Here is a 26,050-nt window from a genome sequence, read left to right on the forward strand (position 1 = left end):
CTTTAAGTGGATAGATTTTATGGTATGCTACTATAGCACAATAAATCTCTCTTTTTCTTAAATGTGGAAACACTTATGCAGTGTTTTTGGTTTTTTTTTTAGATTTTTAAAATACTTTCTTTTTGTTGTGGTTGCCCTTGTTTTATTGTTGTAGTTATTATTGTTGTTATTGATGTCATTGTTGTTGGATAGGACAGAGAGAAATGGAGAGAGGAGGGGAAGACAGAGAAGGGAAGAGAAAGACAGACACCTGCAGATCTGCTTCACCATTTGTGAAGTGACTCCCTTGCGGGTGGGGAGCCAGGGCTGGAACTGGAATCCTTACGTCATGTGCACTTAACCCTTTGCACTACCGCCCAATTCCCATGCAGTTTTTATTTGACTATAAATTGACTGTGGAGAATCTCTTTAGCTAACACCTTAGATGAAGACTAATTATATTGCTATAAATTTTGTTCAGGATCAGAAGAGGTTTTTAGAAAAAAGGAGAACAAAAAATCTTCCAACATTAAACAATGAAATACAGGCTGGGGGTAGATAGCATAATGGTTATGCAAAACAGACTCTCATGCCTGAGGCTCCAAAGTCCCAGGTTCAATCCCCCGTACCACCACAAGCCAGGGAAAAAAAATAAATAGCTAAAAATAAATGAAATACTTTTAAAAATTTTAATCAAATGCTACTCTCCTACAGACCTCCCTAGACTAGTCTGCAGTCTAAGGTGATAGAGACGAGGCTTCGGGCATTCGGAAGGAGCTGCGGTTAAGCTGCGGTGCTGAACAGGAGACTGAAAGCCAGGTCTGAGTGTCAATCTCAGGCACATTCTGAGAACAAAGGCAGATTCCCAACTGTTTCCTAGTGTTCCTCCCTTTTTACCAGCTCAACTTCCCCTTCTTTTGATAATTCAACTGTTTCTCTTGCTGCTCCTATTACATTGTTGGTTAGAGAGTCCTTGACAGCATATGTGGCTTCTGCTCAGACTAGAAAGGCAGCAGGATGAGCTCTGATCCATGTCCTCCTGAGTCTGCACAGCACGGGATGCTGAGGAAGTCCTCTGTGGGCAATGGAAAGGCCTGGTGCACTGAGAACAACACCGTTTACCCTTGGGGAACCTAGCCACAGTTGCCTGATTCCTGTTGGAATGATCAGGGTTCATCCAAATCACTGGGAGACATAAAGGGGTGAAAAAGCTTCCCTTCCAAAAGTGATAAAGAAGAAATGAGAGAATAAACCAAAAATGTTTGGAGTGACATTAAGTGTAGTATGTGTAAACTCCTTTTTGTTATTGAATCTAACCGTTAAGTTTCCTGAAGTCCAGCTGTCAAGTTGAAATGTGTGTGATGAAAGGAGGGCAGCTGGAAGTTCCCTTAAAGAGTTCACAGCTGGGAGTCGGGTGGCAGCACAGCACGTGGTGCAAAGCGCAAGGATCCTGGTTCGAGCCCCCTGGCTCCCCACCTGCAGGGGGGGGGGTGTGTTGCTTCACAGGCGGTGAAGCAGGTCTGCAGGTGTCTATCTTTCTCTCCCCCTCTGTCTTCCTCTCCTCTCTCCATTTCTCTCTGTCTTATCCAACAGCAATGGCATCAATAACAACAACAGTAATAACTACAACAATAAAAACAAAGGCAAAAGGGAATAATAAATATTTATTATAAAAAAAAAGTTCACAGCTTCAGGCTGAGAGGTCCTGGGCTTGCGCTGGGGGAGTCCCTTTGTGAATGCAGGCTTGGGTGTGTTAGCCTCCTTGACAGCTCCCTGCAGTAAGCCCGGCCCAGTTCACTAGTGTTTCCCGGTGCCTGAGGTGTACAAAGTATTTCTGTAATGACCCGCATTGTCATGTCGCCCTTCCTTTGTGGGGCCACTGGATTTTGGCCTTGGGACGTGTGGCCTTGTCCTCGCCGGTTTCCTGGTGGTACCTCTTGAGGTTGGTAGGGTCGGCCATTAGAGTTTGCTGCAGCTGCAGGTGTCTCTCCTGGTGCTGAGTTTTTCTTGTTAGTACTGGTAAGGCTGGCAGCAGAGGCACAGGTGGAAGAAGCAGCAGCAGAGGCAACACACTGGCTACTCAAGAGCACAGATGTAACTGAGCTACATCAGGATCTGCTGGAATAGCTGTTCTTTGGATGAGGCACTTGTCCAGATGAGTAAATGTTCTTCTTGAGTGTCTCTACAACACAGGTGAACTTGGCTACTCGTCCCAGATCCTCATCGTATTTCCGTTCACTAACAGAGTGCTGGAGAAAGGGCAAAGAAAAGTCTCTGGGTGAGAAAACTGGTAAACGTGGACTCTATACAGATGAAGCACCGATTTTTTTTCTTCTTTTGACTTCCAGCACTGTTCCACTCTCTGTGAAGCTTATCTCCTGGCCCTTCACTTGTTATCTTCCACAATAAATATTTTATGAAGGTTCTTTATCATTTAAAAAAAAAATCACATAGAATCGGGGAGTTGAGTGGTAGCGCAGCGGGTTAAGCGCACATGGCACAAAGCGCAAAGACTGGCGTGAGGATCCCAGTCAAGTCCCCTGCTCCCACCTGCAGGAACGTAGCTTCACAAGGGGTGTAGCAGTTCTGCAGGTGTCTATCTTTATCTCTCTCTCTCTCTCTCTCTCTCTCTCTCTCTGTCTTCCCCTCCTCTCTCCCATCATTCTGTTCTATCCAACAATGATGACATCAATAACAACAATAAAACAAAAGGAAATAAATAAATATTTTTTAAAAGTCACATAGAATCACTGAGTCTGCTTATTATGCAGATTCCAGGACATAGCCTGACTTTTCAAGACAGTTTTGTTTTTTAACCAGAGCAGTGCTCATCTCTGGTTTATGTGGTACAGGGAATTGAGCCTGGAACATTGAAGCCTCAGATATGAGAGGCTCTTTTGCATAACCATTATGTTATCTCTTCTGCCCCTAGATAGTCTTTACTAAGTGGAGCCCAGGACTCCTCTTCTCCCTTCCTTTTCCCTCCACTCCCTTCTCCTTCCCTCCCCTCCTTTCTTTTTTTTAATTTTTTTATTTTTGTTGTATTTATTTATTTAGTCCCTTTTGTTGCCCTTATTGTTTCGTTGTTGTAGTTATTAGTTTTGTTGTTACTGATGTCGTTGTTGTTGGATAGGACAGAGAGAAATGGAGAGAGGAGGGGAAGACAGGGGGAGAGAAAGACAGACACCTGCAGACCTGCTTCACCGCCTGTGGAGCGACTCCCCTGTTGGTGGGGAGCCGGGGGCTCGAACCGGGATCCTTACGCCGGTCCTTGCGCTTTGCGCCACATGAGCTTAACCCGCTGCGCTACCGCCCGACTCCCCCCTCCCCTCCTTTCTTTCCTCCCTCCCTTCCTTGTTTTTGTAAATATACCCAGCAATTTTGATGCACTTTGAATGTTGTTGGGTGAGAGAGAAAACTGTTTACTTTAAGAGCAGGGATGCAGGGGTAGCGGGAACTAGGAGACATCGGAGCCACAGATGGCCAGGCAGAGATGTGCCTTTACTCTGAGTGTGGTGTGGGGGGGAGCCATCTCAGCTTAGCTCTTCTGTTTAGTCCCTTCTTCACTCTTCTACTTCTTCTCTCTCTTCTACTGGGTGGTACTTGGCTCCCTCCCTTAGGTCAGCTCTCACGGCAGCATCACAGTTGCTCGATAGATCAGGGTCCCTACATTCTGGCTGTAGCAGCTCTCCTCTCAAGGCCCCCAAAGTTCTCCAAAGGCCTCGAATGGCTCCAGAGTCCCCAAGCTTCTCCCAGTTCCTTTATGTCTTTAGGGGATTCTCCCTGCCCCTTGATATATAGGGGGGAACAAAAGTGGCCTCTTGCCAGTAGGCCAGGACTACTTCCCAAGATTGTGAGAGGAGGCTCATAAATGTGTGGTATCGGACATGGCTGGCTCCAAGGTGGCAGGATAGTTTGCCACCTGGTTATCTATGCAGGCACCTGCTTTCCAGGCTAGAATACTTGATAGTCTGAGGTGGAAGGGCTGACCAAGTCTATTTTCCCCACAAATGTCAGAGCTCCTTATTGTGCTGTGCATCTCAGTGACATCCTATTTCTGTTCCTCCTGGAGCAATAGAGATGAAGTCTTTGTGTTCCACATGGCTGCCCTTCAGTCGTACAAAGACATCCCCTCCTCCCTACCTCAGAGGCCCAGTATTTCTGGTTTCTTAACCATTTCTCTTGTGACTTGATTAAAAATCACCTTGTTATAGGAATGCTCTAGCCTGTTAATAACTGCCTACTATGAGGTATTCTGGACTGAACAGGATGTTCCAGTTATTGATCGACCACTACAGAATAGAAATGGGATTTTTATCTTCCTTGCTCTCAACACTGAAATTGTGCTGACACATTTAAGACTACATTAACATTTTTAAAGCATTAACTCAAATAATCCTGTGTTTGATTCCAAACTCCTTTACCCTACTCCTAAACCTCCCAGTTGTTCCCTAGTTAGATCTTCCTTCTTTTAGGGTTATCTATAAGGAAAATTTTCGTTTCTTGATATTGATCTGGTCTAAAATAAAGCAATATCGTGGTCCGGGAGGTAGTGCAGTGGATAGGGCACTGGACTCTCAAGCATGAGGTCCTGAGTTCCATCCTCGGCAGCACATGTACCAGAGTGATGTCTGGTTCTTTCTCTCTCTCTCTCCTCCTATCTTTCTCATAAATAAATAAAATATTTAAAGTAAAATAAAATAAAGCAATATCTTGTGGGCCACTTGGAAAGTGTTTGGCTTTGCAGTGTGTGTGACCCAGGTTTGAGCCCTGACCCACACTACACTGATGGACTCTAGTGCTGTGGTCTGTCTCTCTCTATTTTTTGTGCTTTAAAATAAAGCAGTGAGAGTCGGGCGGTAGCACAGTGGGTTAAGTGCACCTGGTGTGAAGCACAAGGACTGGTGGAAAGATGCTGGGTTGAGCCCCCGGCTCCCCACCTACAGGGGAGTCGATTCACAGGTGGTGAAGCAGGTCTGCAGGTGGTTGGTCTATCTTTCTTTACTCTTCTTTGTCTTCCCCTCCTCTCTCCATTTCTCTCTGTCCTATCCAACAACGATGACATCAGTAACAACAATAATAACTTCAACAACAACAACAAAAAAAACAAGGACAAGATGACGTCAGTAACAACAATAATAACTTCAACAACAACAACAACAAAAAAACAAGGACAACAAAAGGGAAAATAATAAGAATAAAAAATAAATCAGCATCTGTACTTTTAATGATTGGTTTCAGCTTTTTCTTTTTAAAATATTTATTTTATTAAAATTATGATCTTTATTAGATACACACTCAGAAATCAAGAGGGAGGGGAGGGATAGGAGAGACAGAGGGACACCTACTGCCCTGCTTCACCACTTACAAAGCTTTCCCTCTGCAGGTGGGGACTGAGGGCTCAAACCTGGGTCCTTGTGCACCACCACCTGACCTTTATTTATTTATTATTTTTACCAGAGCACTGTTCAGCTCTGGCTTATGGTGATGTGGGAGAATTGAACCTGAGACCTGGGAGCCTCAGGCATGAAAGTCTGTTTGCATAACCATTATGCTATCTCCACTCCATTTTTATTTTATTTTAATGAGAAAGAGTGAAAAACCAGAGCACTGCCCAACTCTGGCTGATGGTGGTGCTGTAGATTGAACCTGGGACCTCAGAGCCTCAGACATGAAAGTCTTTTGCATAACCATTATGCTGTCTCCTTAGCCCAGTTTTAGCTTAGTGTTTCACTATTTGGGCTACACTTTGTATTCACCTGTGGAGTTAAAAACAAAAAAAAAACCAGCTGGGTGATGGTGCACATGGTTCAGTGCACAGTTACCATGTGCAAGGACGTGGGTTCAAGCCCCCAGGGGGGAAGCTTCAAGACTGGTGAAGCAGTGTTTCAGGTGTCTCTCTTTCTCCCTTCTCAATTTCTCACTGTCCTATCAGAGCAGAATTAGCAAGACATCTTTTTAAAGGCCTTGTGGCTGACAGTAACTCCCCTGGTATTGCAAATGCATTGCCTTGTGCATGACCTGGATTTCAGGTCCAGCATTGGTGCAATGGCATCGTGAAAGCTCGGGTGCTCTGGTATGTAATTCCCTGTCCTGTTGAAATACAAAGAAAGGGGGAGTCGGGCAGCAGCACAGTGGGTTAAGCGGATGTGGTGCAAAGCCCAAGGACCGGCATAAGGATCCCAGTTCGAGCCCCTGGCTCCCCACTGGCAGGGGAGTCGCTTCACAAGCAGTGAAGCAGGTCTGCAGGTGTCTTTCTCTCCCCCTCTCTATCTTCCCCATCTCTCTCCATTTCTCTCTGTCCTATCCAACAGCGACGACAACAATAATAATAATAACTACAACAATAAAATAACAAGGGCAACAAAAGGGAATAAAAAAAAAAGAAATATGCTCAATTTGTTTGGCTTTGTATGTTAATTCTCTTTTCAGCCACCAGGTTCCAGATGCCATCAGGATGCTGGCCAGGCTTCCCTGGACTGAAGACCCCACCAATGTGTCCTGGAGCTCTGCTTCCCCAGAAACCTACCCTACTAGGGAAAGAGAGAGGCAGACTGGGAGTATGGACCGACCAGTCAGCGTCCATGTTCAGCGGGGAAGCAATTACAGAAGCCAGACCTTCCACCTTCTGCAACCCACAACGACCCTGGGTCCATGCTCCCAGAGGGACAGAGAATGGGAAAGCTATCAGGGGAGGGAATGGGATATGGAGAGTGGGTGCTGGGAATTGTGTGGAGTTGTACCCCTCCTATCCTATGGTTTTGTTAATTTATCCTTTCTTAAATAAAAAATAAATTAATAAAAAAAAAAGAAAAGAAATAGAAAGGACTGGGCGGTAGTGCTGCGGGTTAAACGCACATAGCACGAAACTCAAGGACCCCCAGGTCCCCACCTGCAGGGGGGGTTACATCACAAGCGGTAAAGCACATCTGCAACGTCTATCTTTCTCTCCCCCTCTGTCTGTCTTCCCCTCATCTCCTGACTTTTCTGTCTTATCCAACAACGACAGCAGCAACAACAACGATAAGCAACAAGGGCAACAAAAGGAAAAAAATAACCTCCAGGAGCAGTGGATTCATAGTGCAGGCACCAAGCCCCAGCAATAACCCTGGAGGCAAAAAAAAAAAAAAAAGAAAGAAAGAAAAGAAATAGAAAGAAAGGACAAGTCAGCTTTGGGGTAGTGAAAACTCACAGGCATCATTCCCCAGCAACACACACACATACACCATATGTTCTGATTTAATTGGGGTAAGAGCCACTCGTTAGTATTCCTTAAAAGCTCTTATGCAGTTCTGAAGCTCTAACTCACATTCTGGTGTGCCTCCCCCCACGCCCCCCGTCACTTGTATATCTAATTGAAGTTTCTTTTGTAGAAGAGGAAAAATTAATTGCTATTGGTCAAAACAGCAAATTTAAGTGAGAGAGGGTTATCAGCTCTGTAGTGGAAACCAGATGGAGGTGCTGAAGGATTATTCTTGGAATTAATGTGTGTTCTAATTCAGTAGAATTTATGTGCCAGACACTGCTAAATTCTGGTGATTTGGATAAGATTAAGACATGATTTCCTGCTTTCTTTTTTTCTTTCTTTCTTTTTTTTTTAAAGGTCTTTATTTCTCTCACATATTTGAAGGATAATTTAGCAGGATGCAGAATTCCTGGCTGGCAAGTCTTCTCTTTTTTTTTAATTTTAAAAAATATTTATTTATTCCCTTTTGTTGCCCTTATTGTTTTATTGTTGTAGTTATTATTGATGTCATTGTTGGAGAGGACAGAGAGGAATAGAGAGAGGAAGGGAAGACAGAGAGGGGGAGAGAAAGACAGCTGCAGACCTGCTTCACTGCCTGTGGAGTGACTCCCCTGCAGGTTGGGAGTCGGGGGTTTGAACCGGGATCCTTACATTGGTCCTTGTGCTTTGTGCCACTGGTGCTTAACCCATTGCACTACCGCCCAACTCCCGATTTCCTCCTCTCATGGTTCACAATTGAAGAGAGGATAAACGGTAGACAGTTGGCATTATCTGTAGTTTAGTATGTTGCTACAGATACTAGAGCAGTATACTTTCATTTGGTTGGTTGTATTTTTAAATCAACAGTGATTTTCTTTCTTTTTTAATTTTTTAAAAATTATGTTTATTTATTTATTGGATAGAGACAGCCAGAAATCAAAAGGGAAGGGGATGATACATAGGGAGAGAGACAGAGAGACACCTGCAGCCCTGCTTCACTACTCGCAAAGCTTTCCCCTGCAGGTGGGGGCTGAGGGCTCCAACCCGAGTTCTTGATCATTGTAACGTGTGTGCTCAACCAGATGTGCCACCACCCGGCCCCTCAACAGTGATTTTTCTTACCAGATTATATTTATGTTCACTATTTGGTGAATAGTCTTTATGTAATTTAAGCAGTTAACAGACAAAGTTAGTCTTTGTTGAGATATATATATATATATATATATATGTTTTTTCCCTCTCAATAATGTTGATAACAGAATTGTTCAGTAATGCAGTTTCCAATGGGGGAATGGGGACACAGAACTCTGGTAGTGAGAAAGATGTGGAATTACACCCCTGTTATCTTATAATTTAGTATATCAATGTTAAATCATTAATAAAAAACAAAGAATTGTTCAAATAATTTTAAGTGCAGTCATACCTCTTTTGCCAAGTTTTATTGTGATGGCTGTTGACCATAGAAAAATAATCTGAGTTGATTCTTTAACCTTTTGCTGGTGAAATAAATTTTTAATCTGGAGAGTTTTTTTTAAAGAAATATTTTGATACCTCAAATCCGTTTTTAAGAGCCACTCTGTCCAGCATTCCTTGCATTTCCTTTATGGGCATCATTTGCTTATGGATCATTGTAGGAAATGATCCGAGGCAGCTCAGCCAGGAGAGCACACACCTCACCATACAAGAGCCTTTGGGTTCCAGCCCCGGCTCCATAACGAAGCACCAAGGATTATACCATGAATATTGGAATTTTGCTGTGGTGTCCATCCTTTCTCTTTCTCCCTATCGCTTCTCTCTTTTTAAATAAAGTCCCAGGGGCACCTGGCTGGGCACACACATTACCTGGGTTTCAGCCGCCTCTTCCCACCTGCAGGGGGGAAGCTTCATAAACAGTAAAGCAGTCAACAGATGTTGCTTTCTCTCTATCACCTTCTCCCTTCTTAGTTTCTATATGACCTATTAATTTTTTTTAAAAAAAAGGCCACCAGGAGCAGTGGATTTGTTGTGCTGGCACCTAGCCTCATCAATGACTCTGGTGGTAATTAAAAATAAATCATGGGTGGGGAGATAGCATAATGGTTATGCAAAACAGACTTTCGAGCCCGAGAATCTAAGGTCCCAGGTTCAATCGCCCATATTACCATAAGCCAGAGCTAAACAGTGTTCTGGTAAAAAAACAAAAAAAACCATATATATATATATATATATATATATATATATATCAGTCAATTATAAAGGGGCCAGGCTGGGGTGCACCTGGGTAAAGTGTGTATGTTACCATGTACAAGGACCTAGATTCAAGCCCCAGTCTCCACCTGCAGGGGAGAAGCTTCCAAGTGGGGAAGCAGAGCTGCAGGTATCTCTTTCTCTCATCCTTCCTCTCCTTCACTCTCAGTTTCTTTCTGTCCTATTGGTGCTGTAGGTGTTTCTCTTTCTCTCTTTTTCTTTTTCTCGCCATCCCTTTCAATTTCTCTGTCCTGTCTAGTAAATAAAATAAAATGAATTTTAAATAAATAAATAAATCACTGGCAGCTTAGTAGGTTGCACAGTGGATAAGTTATTGGACTCCTAAGCATATGTTCTGAGTTCATTCATAGCACATGTGCCAGAGTGGTGCTCTGGTCACAGATTAACAAGCATCTACATTTAAACAACAGACAATTTTTTCTTGCTCTAGCTTGTAGCTGACCCTCTGGAAAAAGGTGTATTGGATTCTGTGGAAACACTGAGAACTTTGGAAGAGAAAAGAGAGAGGGAGAAAGAGGAATTTAATTTCTAGAGTTGGTGATGATGTGGCAGAGCAGACTTTTGAAAATAGGTGTGTTTTAGATTGAGGGGTGTTGGGCATTCATGCAACGCTGGAACAAGAGAAAGTAAAATAGGACAGTGGCCATGGGGTACGCAGATGAAAACTGGGCAGGGCCAGGACAGGATGGAGCATTTATGAAAAGAACATGAACAATGATTTATTTTTAATATGGGAGTTCATGCAATTCTGACAGTCCTACTTTCAATAGTCACTGTATGAAATGAGGGGCAGTCACCATGCATTGGAGAAAGTTTTATGGGGTTCAGCCAAACATAATTTAGAACAAGGCAGAGTCCATTTTCTAGTTCATTTCAAGCTAGGGGCTGAAATTCATGAAATTTCATTTATTTTTCACTGGTGCCAGGGATTAAGCCTGTGCTAGACATTCAAATTCTGTGCACTACTGCTGTGTTATCTCCCTAAATCCCATGAAAAAACATTTAAGAAGATTTATTTATTGAGAGAGAGAGAGAGAGAGAGAGAGAGAGCTGGAGTATTCACCGTGGCATTATGCAGTGCCAAGGAGTGGACTCAACATCTAAATCCTATAGTTTGCTAAACCATCTCCCATTGAAACTCATGAAATTAAAGTGTGAAATTGTGACTAGAAGCTAAATAAAAGACCCTTTCTTAAAAAAAGGGAGCCACTCCAGCATGGAAAATTGGCCCAGGAGTATATGCTTGAGGTCCCAGCTCTGGTGTCTGCTCCCCCCCAACTCCCCCAAAAAGACATTCAAAGATAATTTAAATGAACATAGATTTAAAAAAAATTAAAACTATTTATTTCCCCTTTTGTTGCCCTTGTTGGTTTTTATTGTTATTAATGTTGTCCTTGTTAGGACAGAGAGAAATGGAGAGAGGAGGGGAAGACAGAGGGGGAGAGAAAGACAGACACCTGCAGACCTGCTTCACTGCTTGTGAAGCGACTCCCCTGCAGGTGGGGAGCCCGGGGCTCAACCCGGAATCTTTACGCCAGTCCTTGTGCTTTGCGCCACGTGTGCTTAACCCGCTGCGCTACTGCCTGACTCCTGAACATAGATTTTTAAGTCTAGATAAGGACATGCCGTTTCAAGTTCTAATATATTTACTTTTCACAAACATAAGATTATTATTTAAATCTTTCCTATTGCCGTCGTTGTCATCTGCATTCCCCAGATACTAAGTTTATTGTGTCACTATTTGACTAACAGTTACTTAGAGATAGTGTTTGCTTGTAAAAAGACGCAGAGCTGGGAAATGGAGTCCAGGTGTAGACAGTTGTGCTGTAAACCATTAACCACCTGGTAAAATGGGGGAAAAAAACCCCCAAAAACTATCAGGTCTAGTTATGACTACTCAACTGTAAACTAATATCATCACTTAAAATTTATTTATTTATTTATTTTCACTTTTGTTGACCTTGTTTTTATTGTTGTAGTTATTATTGTTGTTGTTATTGATGTCGTTGTTAGGACAGAAAGAAATGGAGAGAGGAGGGGAAGAGAGAGAAAGGGAAAGAAAGACACCTGCAGACCTGCTTCACCACCTGTGAAGCGACTCCCTTGCAGGTGGGGAGCCGGGGGCTCGGGGCTCGAACTGGGATCCTTACACCAGTTCTTGCACTTTTCGCCACGTGCACTTAACCCGCTGCGCTACTGCCCAACTCCCTCATCACTTTTTTTAACCAGAGCACTGCTCAGCTCTGGCTTATGGTGGTTTGGGGGATTGGACCTGGGACTTTGGAGTCTCAGGCATGAAAGTCTCTTTGCATAACCACTATGCTATCTACCCCCGCCCTCATCATGTTTTTTTTTTTTTTAAGTAGGGGATAAAACCTGTGTCTGTATTATCACTGATACTAATGAAATTTCAAAATTGTCAAACATGTTTTAGACAATCCTAACTATAGGAAAATTACAGTTTTTAAGACTTAATTTTTTTTTATTATCTTTAGTTATTTATTGGATAGAGACAGCCAGAAATTGAGAGATAAGGGGTGATAGAGAAGGAGAGTATGAGAGACACCTGCAGCCCTGCTTCACCACTTGTGAAACTTTCCCCTTGCAGGAGAAGACCAGGGGTCCTTGCACATTGTAACATGTGTGCTCAACCAGGTGTGCCACCACCTGGCCCCAGGAAATTTACAGTTTTTAATAATCATTTTTATTGTGTTACTTACATCATTATCATCATTATTTTAGTTATTGCACAATATTCAATTATGGCATGTTGTAATTTAACTGAAAATCTCCCTTCTTTCCCCCCTCGTGTTTCCTCATTTTCCACTATAATAAAAATGACTGCAGAACATATCTGTGTTTTCTTATATTTGAAGGACTCTGCGGAACCATTTAGTCCTCCATGGTGCTCCCCCATACTGCCTGTAGTGTGGGATCCCATGTGGTGTCAGGACTTGAACCCAGGGCTTCACACACAGCAAGGTCTATGCTCTACTGAGTGAACCATCTTTCAGCCATAAATCATTTTAGCTTCTTACCTGGCCTTTTTAGAGACTTATTTCTGGGGGCCGGTGGTGGTGCACCTGGGTAAGTGCACACACTACAATGTGCAAGACCCAGGTTCAAGCCCCAGGTCACTCACTACCTGTAGGGGGAAAGTGGCACAAATGGTGAAGCAGGGCTGCAGTTGTCTGTCTCTCTGTCTCTTTCCTTCTCTATCTCCCCTCCCTTCTCAATTTCTCTGTCTTTATCTAAATAAATAAAAATTTTAAAAAAATTATCTGCTATTCTGAATAGCAAAGTAGATGAAAATTTAGGGGGGATATAGTAATAGTTCCTGAACTAATCCTCACTATTTTTTTTTTTTTTTGCTAATTAATAGTCTAGTTAATTGCTTTCTGTGTATATATGGTATTTTAAAAATATTTATTTATTCCCTTTTGTTGTCCTTGTTGTTTTATTGTTGTTATTATTGATGTCGTTGTTGTTGGATAGGACAGAGAGAAATGGAGAGAGGCAGGGAAGACAGAGAGGGAGAGAGAAAGATAGACACCTGCAGACCTGCTTCACCGCCTGTGAAGCGACTCCCTTGCAGGTGGGGAGCTGGGGGCTCGAACTGGAATCCTTACTCCGGTCCTTGAGCTTTAGCTATATATAGCTGCGCTATATATGGTATTTTTATTACCACGTAAAAATTATTTATTTATGAGAGAGAGACAGAGAAACAGACAGACACAACCAGAGTATCACTCTGGCATACGTGGTGCTATGAGATCGAGCTTGGCACTTCTTTCTTTTTTTTTTTTTTTCTTTCTTTTTCCTCCTCCAGGGTTATTGCTGGGCTCGGTGCCTGCACCATGAATCCACCGCCCCTGGAGGCCATTTTTTCCCCCTTTTGTTGCCCTTGCTGTAGCTTCCTTGTGGTTATTATTATTGCCCTTGTTGATGCAATTCGTTGTTGGATAGGACAGAGAGAAATCGAGAGAGGAGGGGAAAACAGAGAAGGGGAGAGAAGGACAGACACCTGCAGACCTGCTTCACCGCCTGTGAAGCGACTCCCCTGCAGGTGGGGAGCTGGGGGCTCGAACCGGGATCCTTACGCCGGTCCCTGCGCTTTGCGCCACATGCGCTTAACCCACTGCGCCACCGCCCGACCCCCCGAGCTTGGCACTTCTTATATGTATGTCTGATATTCAGCTACTGAGCCACCTCTCCAGCAATTACTTCAGAAGCCTCTTTTCCTCATTCTCTCTCTCTCTCCCCCTCTCCCTCTCTCACTTTCTCCCTCTTCTCTCCTTCCCCCCCCCTTCCCTCCTTTCCTCCTCTCTCTTTCTCTCTCTCTCTCTCCCTGGCCCCCCCTCTTTCCTTGCCACCACAGCTTCACTGGATTTTGGTGCACACATGATTCCATTGCTCCTGGTGGACTTATTTCTCCCCCTCTAGATAGAGGTAGAAAGACAAAGAGGGAAGAGAGACAGAGAGGAGAGATACCACAGCAGTGCTTCACAGCACATGAGACTTCCCCCTTGTGTGATGCTACCATGTGGTGACCAGGGGCTCACACCCAACCCTCACACATGGTAAAGTTTGTGTTCTCCTTGGTAACCCATCTTCTGGTTTATGTCCCCATTCTCATTACTACATTTACTTGACATGAGTAATGGCATTTCACATTTCATGTCATCTGTGCTCTGCACTTTCCCAGTGGGAAAATGAGACTGTATTGGCTAAAATTATCTGTTCCTATGTGACTGTTATATCACATACTGTGGTCTTGTTCAAAGTCAGATTTGACTGGCAGAAAATGTTTTACCTATCAGACACTTTACCTATCAGACACTTCAGAATGATTTTTATTATCTTTGCTTAAAAATATGTGTGATATGTTGTGTATAGTAAGAAATTACACTAAATATGATAGCTCTTTTTAAAAGCTGCTTCCTTAATTTACTCTCCAGTTAAGGATAACTTCAACATTATCACCACAAATAGCATTTAGTGACCTTTCCTTCTGATTAAGGATGACTGGGTTCTTCCTTCTTCCTGAAGTAGCCTTCCCCCCTTTAAAGAGAAAAATATTAATCTTCTAATGACATTTTGGTTTTTTATCTTCTTGGTCGAGAGCAGTTACTGATAGCAGTGGTTTTTATGAGGATCTGAGACAAATCATTCAATATTCATAAGTACCAGAATAGATCCCCCATAGCTGATGTGCTAAATTCCAGAGTTATGATGTCTTTATAGTTATATATCCTTAGGCCATGACCTTCAGACTTTAGAATTCTAATAAACAGTAGCATAGTGGACAGTTGTTTGTTTTCATAAAGGACACTGAAATGGATAATGTTGAGTGCTCTAATGGATTTCTGAAAGCATAGTGTGCTCTAGATACTGCTAAATCAATAAACGTAACCGTCACTTAAGTGTGTACATTATGTAATATTTGGTTAATTCTATTATATATAACCCAGATAGCGTCACAATATTTGTCTTGAAACTGGAATGCTAAAAATAGAAATGAAATGCTTTAAAAATAGAATCATAAAAATGCAGAAGGTACATTGTTTTTTTCCAACTAATCTTAACATTTAGAATGTTACAGGTTCTGTCGTAATGAACCATGAAATACATTTTTGAAATACTTAAATTTAAGACTAGTAGTAAGGTCAGCAGAATAGCTCACTTGAACAGTGTACCCGCTTTGCCATATGCCTGACCCAGGTTTAATTTGATTCAGATCTTGAAAACTGGTATATTTCTTAGTTGATTGAGGATTTTATTTCCCCAGCAGCTAAAAATCTAGAGGCTTCCTGATAATCACGTTTTGTTAATAAAACGATAGTAATTACTATTAGTATGAACTAGATAAATCTATACCATTACACCAATTGAAATGATTCATTAATGATAGTAAGACTAAAGTTGTCTTTAAAAGCTAAGTACATTAAACAATCATTTATTGCTAGGCATATTATGTTTGAAGATTAAGATTTTGTTCTGTTTTCACTGATAATCAGCCTGGTAAAAGGAACAAGAGACATACACTTAACTAATTCAAGAACATTTAATAAAGATGTATGTCAGCTATATCAATTTCTAAAAGAAGCTTTCTTTTAAAATTTTTTCTATTTATTTATTTATTGGATAGAGACAGAAATTGAGAAAGGAGAAATAGAGAGGGAGAGAGACAGAGAGACACCTGCAACACTGCTTTAGCACTCACTTGCAAAGCTTTCCCCCTGCAGGTAGGGACTGGGGCCTCAAACTGGGTCCTTGCACACAGTAATATGTGCGCTCAATCAGGTACACCACTGCCCGGCCCCAGTTATACCAATTTTGTAAAAAAAAAAAAAAAAAAGCGTGAATTTGACTTTTCTCACTTAGGTATTTTATAAAGATTTGGGTTCTTGCAGCTAGGGTGGCAGTTCAGTGGTGGTGGTGGTGGCACAGTCCTTGCTTATGAGGACCAGGATTTCATCTGTGACACTGCAAATGTGGGCACAGTGTTCTTGTCTCAGAATAAAAATAGAAAAAAAGAATTTTTTTAAAAAATTAAGTCTAATCCCAATTTTAGTGGAAGCATTAGTGAGAATGGCCGGAGAAAAATCCCCACTAGCAAATACCTTGCTTTACAAGTACATTTTTCATAGTTGGTTGCAATTAAAATAATTTTTATAATTTATTTGTTATTGGATAGAGACAGAGAAATTGAGAGAGAAGGGGAAGATAGAGAGGACGAAAGACAGACAGACGCCTGGAGATCTTCACCGCCAGTGAAATGACTACCCTGCAGGTGGGGAGCTGGGGGCTCAAACCTGGGTCCTAACCAGTCCTTGCACTTTGCACCATGTGTACTTAATTAACCCTGTGTGCTACTGCCCGACTCCCTTAAAATAATTTTTGGCATGGGCTGTCTTGAAATACTATTGGATATATTTGCTTCCGTAAAGGAAAATGACACATGCCAATGTCTTTTCTATTGTTTCTTTCCTTAGATTTTAACATTTGAGACCAAGAATCCATCTGAATTAGCAGAACGTTTGCGATCTGTTTGTGGGAATCAGAGTAACGCCTATGCCCGCCTGCTGGAGTACCGCCTGAATGCCTTGCGAGGACTGTGGAATGCCCAGCGCCAGCTGGCCTTGGAAGAACAGCACGAAAGGGAAAGTTCAGGTGACGAAGAAACTTTGGCCCTGCTCAAACGCCAGGGCTTGTTGCAGCAACCAGAACAAGCTCCTTTCACATCGAGGATGGGGCTCCTGCTGGTTTTCCCCCTTATTCAGTCCCAGAGTAGAACAGACCCCTCTCTCTGTAACATAACTGCTGAGGTGCTATTGAACTGCCTTCGTGACTGCCAGCCTTTGAGCTTGACCAAGGAGCCTGCTGACTGTCTCAATGGAATTGAAACTTTGCTCTGCTCTTGGCTAGAGGAGACTTCTGACACAGGCCGACATATCCCTCATAAACAGAAAGAAAATGCTGCTGCTGCCCTGGTGGCTTTGGCATGTGCCAGGTAAGGAAATTCAGAAGTTACTGCTTGGTGACCTTTGTGAGTGAATAAGAATGCAAGCATATTTGATGGGAGCCTTAACATTCAGAAGTCCTTCTTTGTTTTCAATATTGAATTTCACAGCTTTGACAGTACATACAGTGCTTTCACCAAAACTTGGCACCAGGAACCTGAACTGGAACCCAAGTTCCAAGTTTTTTGTTTCTGCTGTACCATGATAGCAGCTTAAAATGAGAATCAACCCTTATGGTTATCTGCTTACGCCTTAGATGATAAGTGTTTTGCATAAGGTTGTTAGTGAAAGGATACTAGTGTCTGTTTCTCCTAGAAGAATTATCAAAAAGTTTGTAGAATTATTACTTTTTCATGTATGGCTATAAAGAGTACACTGACAATTTATGGGTTGTTACTTACTTGGACTCTTGTTACATGGACTTGATCACAAACTGTATTTCAGGATTATGGTGCTTGCCTCCACCAATTTAACTAAAAATTCTCTCTGTATATATCAAGATATAATATTTGCTACCTTTTGTGTGTAGCTTGATGTTATTGATCCACTGTTAATAGGAAACATGATTGGAGTTGCTTTTGCAGGAGGGGATTTCTTCATTTTCCTGCCTAGTAATCTTTTATGATCCCTGAAACACACAAACACACACACACACACACACACACACACACATTTTAATTAACTACCCTTGCTTTTCTCTGAACTAGTTGTCTGTAGAATAGTTAGAACCATGGTTTGACCGGTTAGTCCTTCTCCACTCAGAATTTTTTTTCTCTGATTGGGTCCTTTTTATAGCAAAGTACATGTGGGAAATTATTCTTGGATTATTATGAAGTTCTTAACTATACTGCTTCTTCCTCTGTTTTTTAAAAAATATTTATTCCCTTTTGTTGCCCTTGTTGTTTCATTGTTATAGTTATTTATGTTTTGTTATTGATGTCATCGTTATTGGATAGGACAGAGAGAAATGGAGAGAGGAGGGGAAGACAGAGATGGGGAGAGAAAAACAGACACCTGCAGACCTGCTTCACTGCCTGTGAAGCGACTCGCCTGCAGGTGGGGAGCCGGGGCCTCCAACCAGTATCCATCCGCGGGCCCTTGCGCTTTGCGCCATGTGTGCATAACCCGCTACACTACAGCCTGACTCTATCTTCCTCTGTTTTTATAGTTTCAAAGCTGACCTTCAAATGGCTGAATCTTGAGCTATTTTTAAGGCAAAATGGCACCAGTATTTAATGTTAAATTCTTTACCCATAGCAAACTATTATGCCCTACTTCTTGATTCCTGAACACTGTCCTATTAGCATTATAGCTAAGAACTTTTTAATACTCCAAGAATAATTTTCTCATTTGCAATTTGCTATAAGAGAAACCCAAGGGAGTCGGGCTGTAGCGCAGCGGGTTAAGCGCAGGTGGCGCAAAGCACAAGGACCGGCATAAGGATCCCGGTTCGAACCCCGGCTCCCCACCTGCAGGGGAGTCGCTTCACAGGCGGTGAAGCAGGTCTGCAGGTGTCTGTCTTTCTCTCCTCCTCTCTGTCTTCCCCTCCTCTCTCCATTTCTCTCTGTCCTATCCAACAACGACAACAACAATAATAACTACAATAATAAAACAACAAGGGCAACAAAAGGGAATAAATAAAATAAAATAAAATAAAATAAAAAATAGAAACCCAATCAGAGAAAAAATTCTAATGGGAGAGGAACCTCTTACTAGGCCTTAGGTTTTATTTTATTTTATTTTTAATTTTTAAATATTTATTCGTTTCCCCTTTGTTTTTGCCCTTGTTTTATTGTTGTAGTTATTACTGTTGTTGTTACTGATGTCTTCGTTGTTAGATAGGAGAAATGGAGAGGGGGGGAGAGATAAAGAGGGGGAGAGAAAGATAGATACCTGCAGATCTGCTTCACCGTTTGTGAAGCAACTCCCCTGCAGATGGGGAGTCGGGGGCTTGAACTGGAATCCTTACATCGGTCCTTGTGCTTTGCGCCACCTGCACTTAACCACTGTGCTACTTCCCGACTCCCTGCCTTAGGTTTCAGTCATTCATGATCACTAACCTTAAAATTGAATGAACTCAAATAACCATTGCCCACTTAGCATTCATGCACAAAGCACTCATCTAGGTACTGCAGGTACAGCAGTCAACAACGTGCATGGTCCCTAAAAATTGCAATTTATGTGAGAAATAGACAAGTAGACACAAACCAACATATAGAATAATTTGCAAGGGATGTTTATACACCATAGTAAGTCAAATTGGGATATTTTGTTAAGAGGATGATTATGTAGAGTTGCTCTGATATAGTACTGGTTAGAGATTCCAGGGCAAGTCTTATTAAGGAGGTGATAATTTGAACTGAGGCACTAATAATGAGAAGGTGATAATAATAATAATAATAATAATAAGAAGAAGTCATACAGAATTCTAGACAAAAGGAACAGCAAGTCCCACAGCTTTAATGAGTTTCCTGTGCTTGGGGTATATGAGGGAGAGCAAATTAAGTAGAAGACTAGAATGCAGTAGTAGAATGAGAGAGACAGAAGATGAGGTTGACAGGTCCCAGATCATATAGGGGTTTAGGAGCCAAGGAGGGAGTTTTATAAAAGCTAAGTGAATCTGCCAGGTATTCTGACCTTATAGTTGGTTTGATGACTTTGAACTTCCCAGTGTACTTTTGCCCTTTTAGTTTAGACTCACTTACCCCAGGGGATATCTCCTTTGGAAAAATAAGCAAAGTTCCATAGGACTTAGTTGATAGGACTCAGATGATACAGCTGATAGCTGACAAGTGACAGAGCCATGCTTTAGAACCCATGTATCCTGGCTTATACTTTAAGAAATATTTATTATTTTTTTAAAGTAGTTTTTTTAAAAATTTATTATCTATTTATTTATTCCCTTTTGTTGCCCTTGTTGTTTTATTATTGTTGTAGTTATTGTTGTTGTTGTTGTTGGATAGGACAGAGAAATAGAGAGAGGAGGGGGAAGACAGAGAGAGGGAGAGAAAGATAGACACCTGCAGACCTGCTTCACCGCCTGTGAAGCGACTCCCCTGCAGGTGGGGAGCTGGGGCTTGAACCGGGATCCTTACGCCGGTCCTTGTGCTTTGCGCCACCTGCGCTTAACCCGCTGCGCTACAGCCTGACTCCCAAGAAATATTTATTTTTATGAGAGAGAGTCAGGCACCAGGAGATGAGAACTTCACTCCGGTCTGACAGATGGTGGCACTAGGAACTGAACCTGGAACCTTTGGCATGCAAGCTGTTGTATCATCATGACATTATCTCTCTGGCCCCAATTTAAGCTTTTAAATTCTTACTTACTGCCACTCTGCCTTGTCTGAGTCTTTGAACACCAGAGATAGTATAAAGAACAGTTAAGAGAAGGACTCTAGGAGTATGAATTGACCTAACAACGCCCATGGTCAGTGGGGAAGCAATTACAGAAGCCAGACCTTCCACCTTCTGCACCCCATAATGGCCCTGAGTCCATGCTCCCAGAGGGATAAAGAATAGGGAAGCTATCAGGGAAGGTGATGGGATTCAGAGTTCTGGTGTGGGAATTGTGTGGAGTTGTCCCCCTCTTATCCTATGGTTTTTGTCAATGTTTCCTTTTTTAAAAAAATATTTATTTATTTATTTATTTTAAAAATACCTATTTATTCCCTTTTGTTGCCCTTGTTGTTTTATTGTTGTAGTTATTATTGTTATTGATGTCATCATTGTTGAATAGGACAGAGAGAAATGGAGAGAGGAGGGGAAGACAGAGAGGGATAGAGAAAGATAGACACCTTCAGACCTGCTTCACCTCTTGTGAAGCGACTCCCATGCAGGTGGGGAGCTGGAGGCTCGAACCAGGATCCTTATGCCGGTCCGTGTGCTCTGCGCCATGTGTGCTTCACCTGCTGTGCTACTGCCCGACTCCCCCAGTGTTTCCTTTTTATAAATAAAAATTAAAAAAGAAAAAAGAGGACTCTAGATCTACTTCATTATTGTTAGGCATTCCATTTCTTTTGGGGTTTAGGCATATGATACCCAGTATTAAAGCCTTGGTTAAGAGAATGAAGTAGTGATCCAAAGTTACCCATCTCATAGAGGTGATTATTTAGTTCAGGAAATGTTTCTCTGGTGATGTATACTTGCAATCTGGCCAAGTAAGTCTCGTGTATCTTAAAAACACCTCCTTCTAGATCTTACTGATCATATTGTAGACTTTCCAGAGCTTTGAGCCACGGGAACTAAAAGGAAGTCAGTGGTGAGCTCTGGGAGTATTAGAATCACACAGTTTATAACAAATGCAGGAGGACCCTCTCTCAGCACAAAGTACACAAAGTATTCATTATTTAGATGCTTTTCTTCTAGATGTTTCATATGATGGAATTAGCTAAGATGTTATGTAAACAAGATGAACTTAACAAAGATATGGACAAATGAAGCCTGAAAATGCTTTTAGACTTTATATCAATTTATACATTTTATCACATAAAACTTGATTTTATGAAATCTCCCCTCTAGACTTGAGGACTTTATGGAAATAGTATTCAGGCATAACTAACATGCGACATGTTCTTTGTGTTTGAACCTTAGTTTTGCACTTTTGTGTTAAGGGAAAATTATTTGTATTTACAATTGTAAGAACACTGTAATTATCATGGTGCCACTTAGTAGTAGTTTTTCTGTACGAGCTATCAATAATAAGTAAAAATTGAGCACTTTTTTCATAATGCATGTTCTATCTGGCCGAAGCAGGCAGATTTGACATGTGGTTAATAAAATCAACATTAGCCTAATATTTTTTAACTTCAATGCTGATAACTTTCTGTTCTCTCCTTTTATTTTTAGGGGCTCATTGAAAACTTTTGTCCATACCGTTCATCTGTTACAGAAGCAAACTGATCTAGGGCCCCTGCCTGTAGCTGATGTACTGTATAGGTAAGCGCCATTTTGGCCATGTGCGCGTGCTACCAGTTCAGGTATCTGCCATTTCCAATCAGCCATCATTTTGACCTTTACCCTCCTTCCACATAAGGCAGATTGTGCATAAAGACTGTTTTAATACGTAGACACAGCTAAACTCTTGTTGATGATTAATATTCATCTGAAGTGAGAATTTTGTGTTTATCTTTTCCTTCTGTAGAAATGTTCCTTGTTGGGAGTCGGGCGGTAGTGCAGCGGGTTAAGTGCACGTGGTGTGAGTAAGGATCCCGGTTCGAGCCCCCGGTTCCCCACCTGCAGGGGAGTCGCTTCATAGGCGGTGAAGCAGGTCTGCAGGTGTCTGTCTTTCTCTCCCCCTCTCTGTCTTCCCCTCCTCTCTCCATTTCTCTCTGACCTAACAACGACGACACCAATAACAACAATACTATAAAAAAAGGGAAAATAAATAAAAATTTAAAAAAATTTTAGAAAAAGGAAAAGAAATGTTCCTTGGTATGTTTGTTTATTTTGTTACCAGAGCACTGTTCAGCTCTGGTTTATGGTGGTGCAGGAGATTGAACCTGGGATCTTGGAGCCTCATGCATGAGAGTCTCTTTGCATAATTTTATGCTATCTACTCTCTACTATTTATTTATTTATTTTTATCTTTATTTTTTTGGATACAAACAGCCAGAAATCGAGAAGGGGAGATAGAGAGGGAAAGAGAGACGGAGAGACACCTGCAGCCCTGCTTCACCACTCGTGAAGCTTGGCCCTTGTAGGTGGGGACCGGGGGCTCGAACCTGGGTCCTTGTGCACTGTAGCGTGTGCGCTCAACCAGGTGCACCACCATCTGGCCCGTTTATTTTTTTAACATATACATTTTAAGGTTTACTCACTTTATGAGGCAGAGAGACCAGAGCACTTATTCCAACATATATAGTTCTGGAGAATAAAGCAGGTTTTAGGCATGCAAGTCCTGCGTTCTATTAGTGAGTTACCACCTTTCCTCTCCTCTCCTCTCCTCTCCTCTCCTCTCCTCTCCTCTCCTCTCCTCTCCTCTCCTCTCCTCTCCTCTCCTCTCCTCTCCTCTCCTCTCCTTTGCTTTCCCTTCCTTTCCTTCTCTTCTCTCTTTCTCTCTCTCTCTCTTTTTTTAAGATTTTATTTATTGATTGATGAGAAAGATAGGAAGAGAGAAAGAACCAGACATCACTCTGGTACATGTGCTGCCGGAGACTGAACTCAGGACCTCATGCTTGAGAGTCCAATGTTTTATCCATTGTGGCACCTCCTGGACCACCTTTTTAAGTATTTATTTATTTACTTATTTATTATTGAATAGAGACAGAGAGAAATTTAGAGGGAAGAGGGGAGAGAGAGAAAGAGAGATACTGGATGCCCTGATTTATAGCCCTACTTCACCACTAGTGAAGATTTCTACCTGCAGGTAGGAATTTGGGACTTGGAGCTCCAGTAGCGCAATTGGTTAGCATGCAGTACTTATACAGGAACTTGGGACTTGAACCCATGTCTTTGCATACTGTAACATGTTCACTCAAAAGGTGTGTCACCACCACCCTCCCTCCTTAATATTGTGTTTAAGTAATGTAATATTTTATGATAAATTCTTTTTTAATAAATTTGTTTTCCCTTTTGTTGCCCTTTTTATTGTTGTAGTTATTATTGTTGTTGTTATTGATGTCATCGTTGTTACATAGGATAGAAAGAAATGGAGAGAGGAGGGGAAGACATGGGGAGAGAAAGACACCTGCAGACCTGCTTCACCGCTTGTGAATCGACTCCCCTGTAAGTGGGGAGTTGGGGTCTTGAGCCGGGATCCTTATGCCCGTCCTTGTACTTCGCACCACCTGCGCTTAACCTGCTGTGCTACCACCCAACTCCCTATAGTAAATTCTTATTGAATATTTCAAAATTAGAAAATGTTATGACATAAGAAATGTGCAAATTAGTAGTCCAGAAGGTGGCATAATGGATATATCTTTGGACTCTTAAGCATGAGGTCCTGCGTTTGATCCAAAGTGATGCTGTAATTCTGTCTCTATCTCTGTCTCTTTATTTATCTCATTATTAAAATCAAAAGTTTTTTTTTTTTTTTTTTTTTACCAGAGCATTGCTTGGCTCTGGCTTGTGGTGGGTGCAGGGGATTGAACCTGGGACTTTGGAGCCACAGGCACAAGAGTCTCTTTGCATGACCATTATGCTATCTACCCCCGCCCTTCTCATTACTAAATAAATAAAACTTTAGGAAAAAAAGGAAAGTGAAAATTATTTATAATCTCATTTCCCTAGAATAGTCAGTTCTAATGTTTTGGAATATGTGCTTCCTAATTCTTTGTCTCTTTTCTCATTCACATACACAGTGTCTATTTTACCCATGGTTTTAGTTTACTATAATAGTTCTATGAGTACTACTCTGTAATTTTTAATTAAAATTTTAATTTTCACAGTATTAGTGTAAAACTGTTTCATTTTCTGCTCTTTAAAATGGTAGGTAGAATTTTATTTTCTTGCAGAAATTAATAATCTCAATGTCTTTGTGACTTTCCTTCCCTTTTTAGGCTGTTGCTTTTGGAAGGGGGTCCTGGATCTCCCTCCTGTTTGCTTGGTGGCAAACATATAGTATCATGGGGCTATGAAGATATGTTACCTGCACCAGATAGCAACACTGGATCCAGTTCTGAAAACAAAGGTAATATGAAGTTTTTGTTCTGGACCTGAAATTAAGATGTAGAAAGAATAACTTTAGATATTGTAGTAAATGAATGAGATAGAACTTTGTGCTTCTTTAAATTTTTTTTTTTTTAATTAGTGATTTAATAGTGATCAACAAGATTATGGGGTAAGAGGGCTATAATTCCACACAGTTCCCACCACCAGAGTTTTACATCCCATCCCCTCTTAGAAGCCTCCCTACTCTTTATCCCTCTGGGAGTATGGACTAAGATCTTTATGGGGTGCAGAAGGTGGGAGGTCTGGCTTCTGTAATTGATTCTCTGCTGTGCTACTTTTAATCAAGAGTTCAAAATTTCTATATAGTTTGTTCATTGTCTGCTTTTTAATATTTATTTATTTATTTATTCCCTTTTGTTGCCCTTGTTGTTTTATTGTTATAGTTATTATTGTTGTCATTGTTGTTGAATAGGACAGAGAGAAATGGAGAAAGGAGTGGAAGACAGGGAGGGGGAGAGATAGATAGACACCTGCACACCTGCTTCACCGCCTGTGAAGCGACTCCCCTGCAGGTGGGGAGCTGGGGGGCTTGAACCGGGATCCTTAAGCCAGTCCTTGCACTTTGCACCACCTACGCTTAACCCGCTATGCTACAGCCTGACTCCCCTCATTGTCTGCTTTATCAGTAAAAACTTAAAAGGTGATGCTTGGTGAGGTAAGAAAGTGGATAAGCTTTACTTTCACCAAGAAAAGGTATCATCCATATACTTTTGTCAAGGATAACATGAATTGGTTCTTGTTTGTTTGAACTTGGGCATGGAAGTCGTAAGTTGAATTTTTACTTCTGTTAATAGAATATCATTTCTTGCTGCTTGATACTATTTCTTTTAAAAAATATTTTAATTAAACTTAATTTAAATGGCAGCTCTCTTAACTGATGTCCATTTAGCAGACTTGTCTGATGAGTTAGGCCTTTCCACTCTTAAGATATACTGAGCACTGCCATCATCACACCATGCCTTTGAGGCCACTGGTTCTTCTTTGCAGTTCATGCAGTGCTACTCTCCCCTACAGAGTGTGGACTCTTGACAGACAGACAGAAGCCAAAGCAACACTCAGGCATATGCAGTACCAGGGATCAAACTTAAAGTCCCATGCTTAACATGTCAAACTTCGCAGGCCACAGTTGCTGTTTTTAAATACAAATATTAAATCTTTTGTATTGTATTGCTCCAGAAACCAATATTAGAATCTTAAAATGTATTTATTTATTATTTGTTAGGACAGAGAGAAATTGAGAGGGATGGGGGGAGAGAGAAAGAGAGAGAGAGAGAGAGAGAGAGACCTACAACACTGCATCACTACAGATGAGACTTAAACCTGGGTCTTTGCACATGGCTAATATGTTCAACCAGGTACACCACTGGCTTGCCCCAAATTGCAATATTTAGATGGACAATTTAAAGAA

At 41.6% G+C, this 26,050-nt stretch overlaps 1 protein-coding gene and 1 pseudogene across 5 annotated transcripts in view; one reads left to right on the forward strand and one right to left on the reverse strand.

Moving 5' to 3' along the window:
• HECTD4 (HECT domain E3 ubiquitin protein ligase 4) overlaps positions 1–26,050 on the forward strand; it is a 224,176-nt gene that overhangs the window by 45,799 nt on the left and 152,327 nt on the right. For all 5 annotated transcript variants that reach the window (XM_060193062.1, XM_060193063.1, XM_060193065.1 and 2 more), the window contains exons 2-4: positions 16,447–16,964; positions 21,820–21,909; positions 24,471–24,601. In XM_060193062.1, the coding sequence (XP_060049045.1) occupies positions 16,447–16,964; positions 21,820–21,909; positions 24,471–24,601 (739 nt within the window). The remainder of the gene's footprint in view (positions 1–16,446; positions 16,965–21,819; positions 21,910–24,470; positions 24,602–26,050) is intronic.
• Positions 717–3,447, reverse strand: LOC132539040 (spermatogenesis-associated serine-rich protein 2-like; annotated as a pseudogene).

This window comes from Erinaceus europaeus, chromosome 6 (assembly GCF_950295315.1).
Source record: "Erinaceus europaeus chromosome 6, mEriEur2.1, whole genome shotgun sequence".
Classification (NCBI taxonomy): domain Eukaryota; kingdom Metazoa; phylum Chordata; class Mammalia; order Eulipotyphla; family Erinaceidae; genus Erinaceus; species Erinaceus europaeus.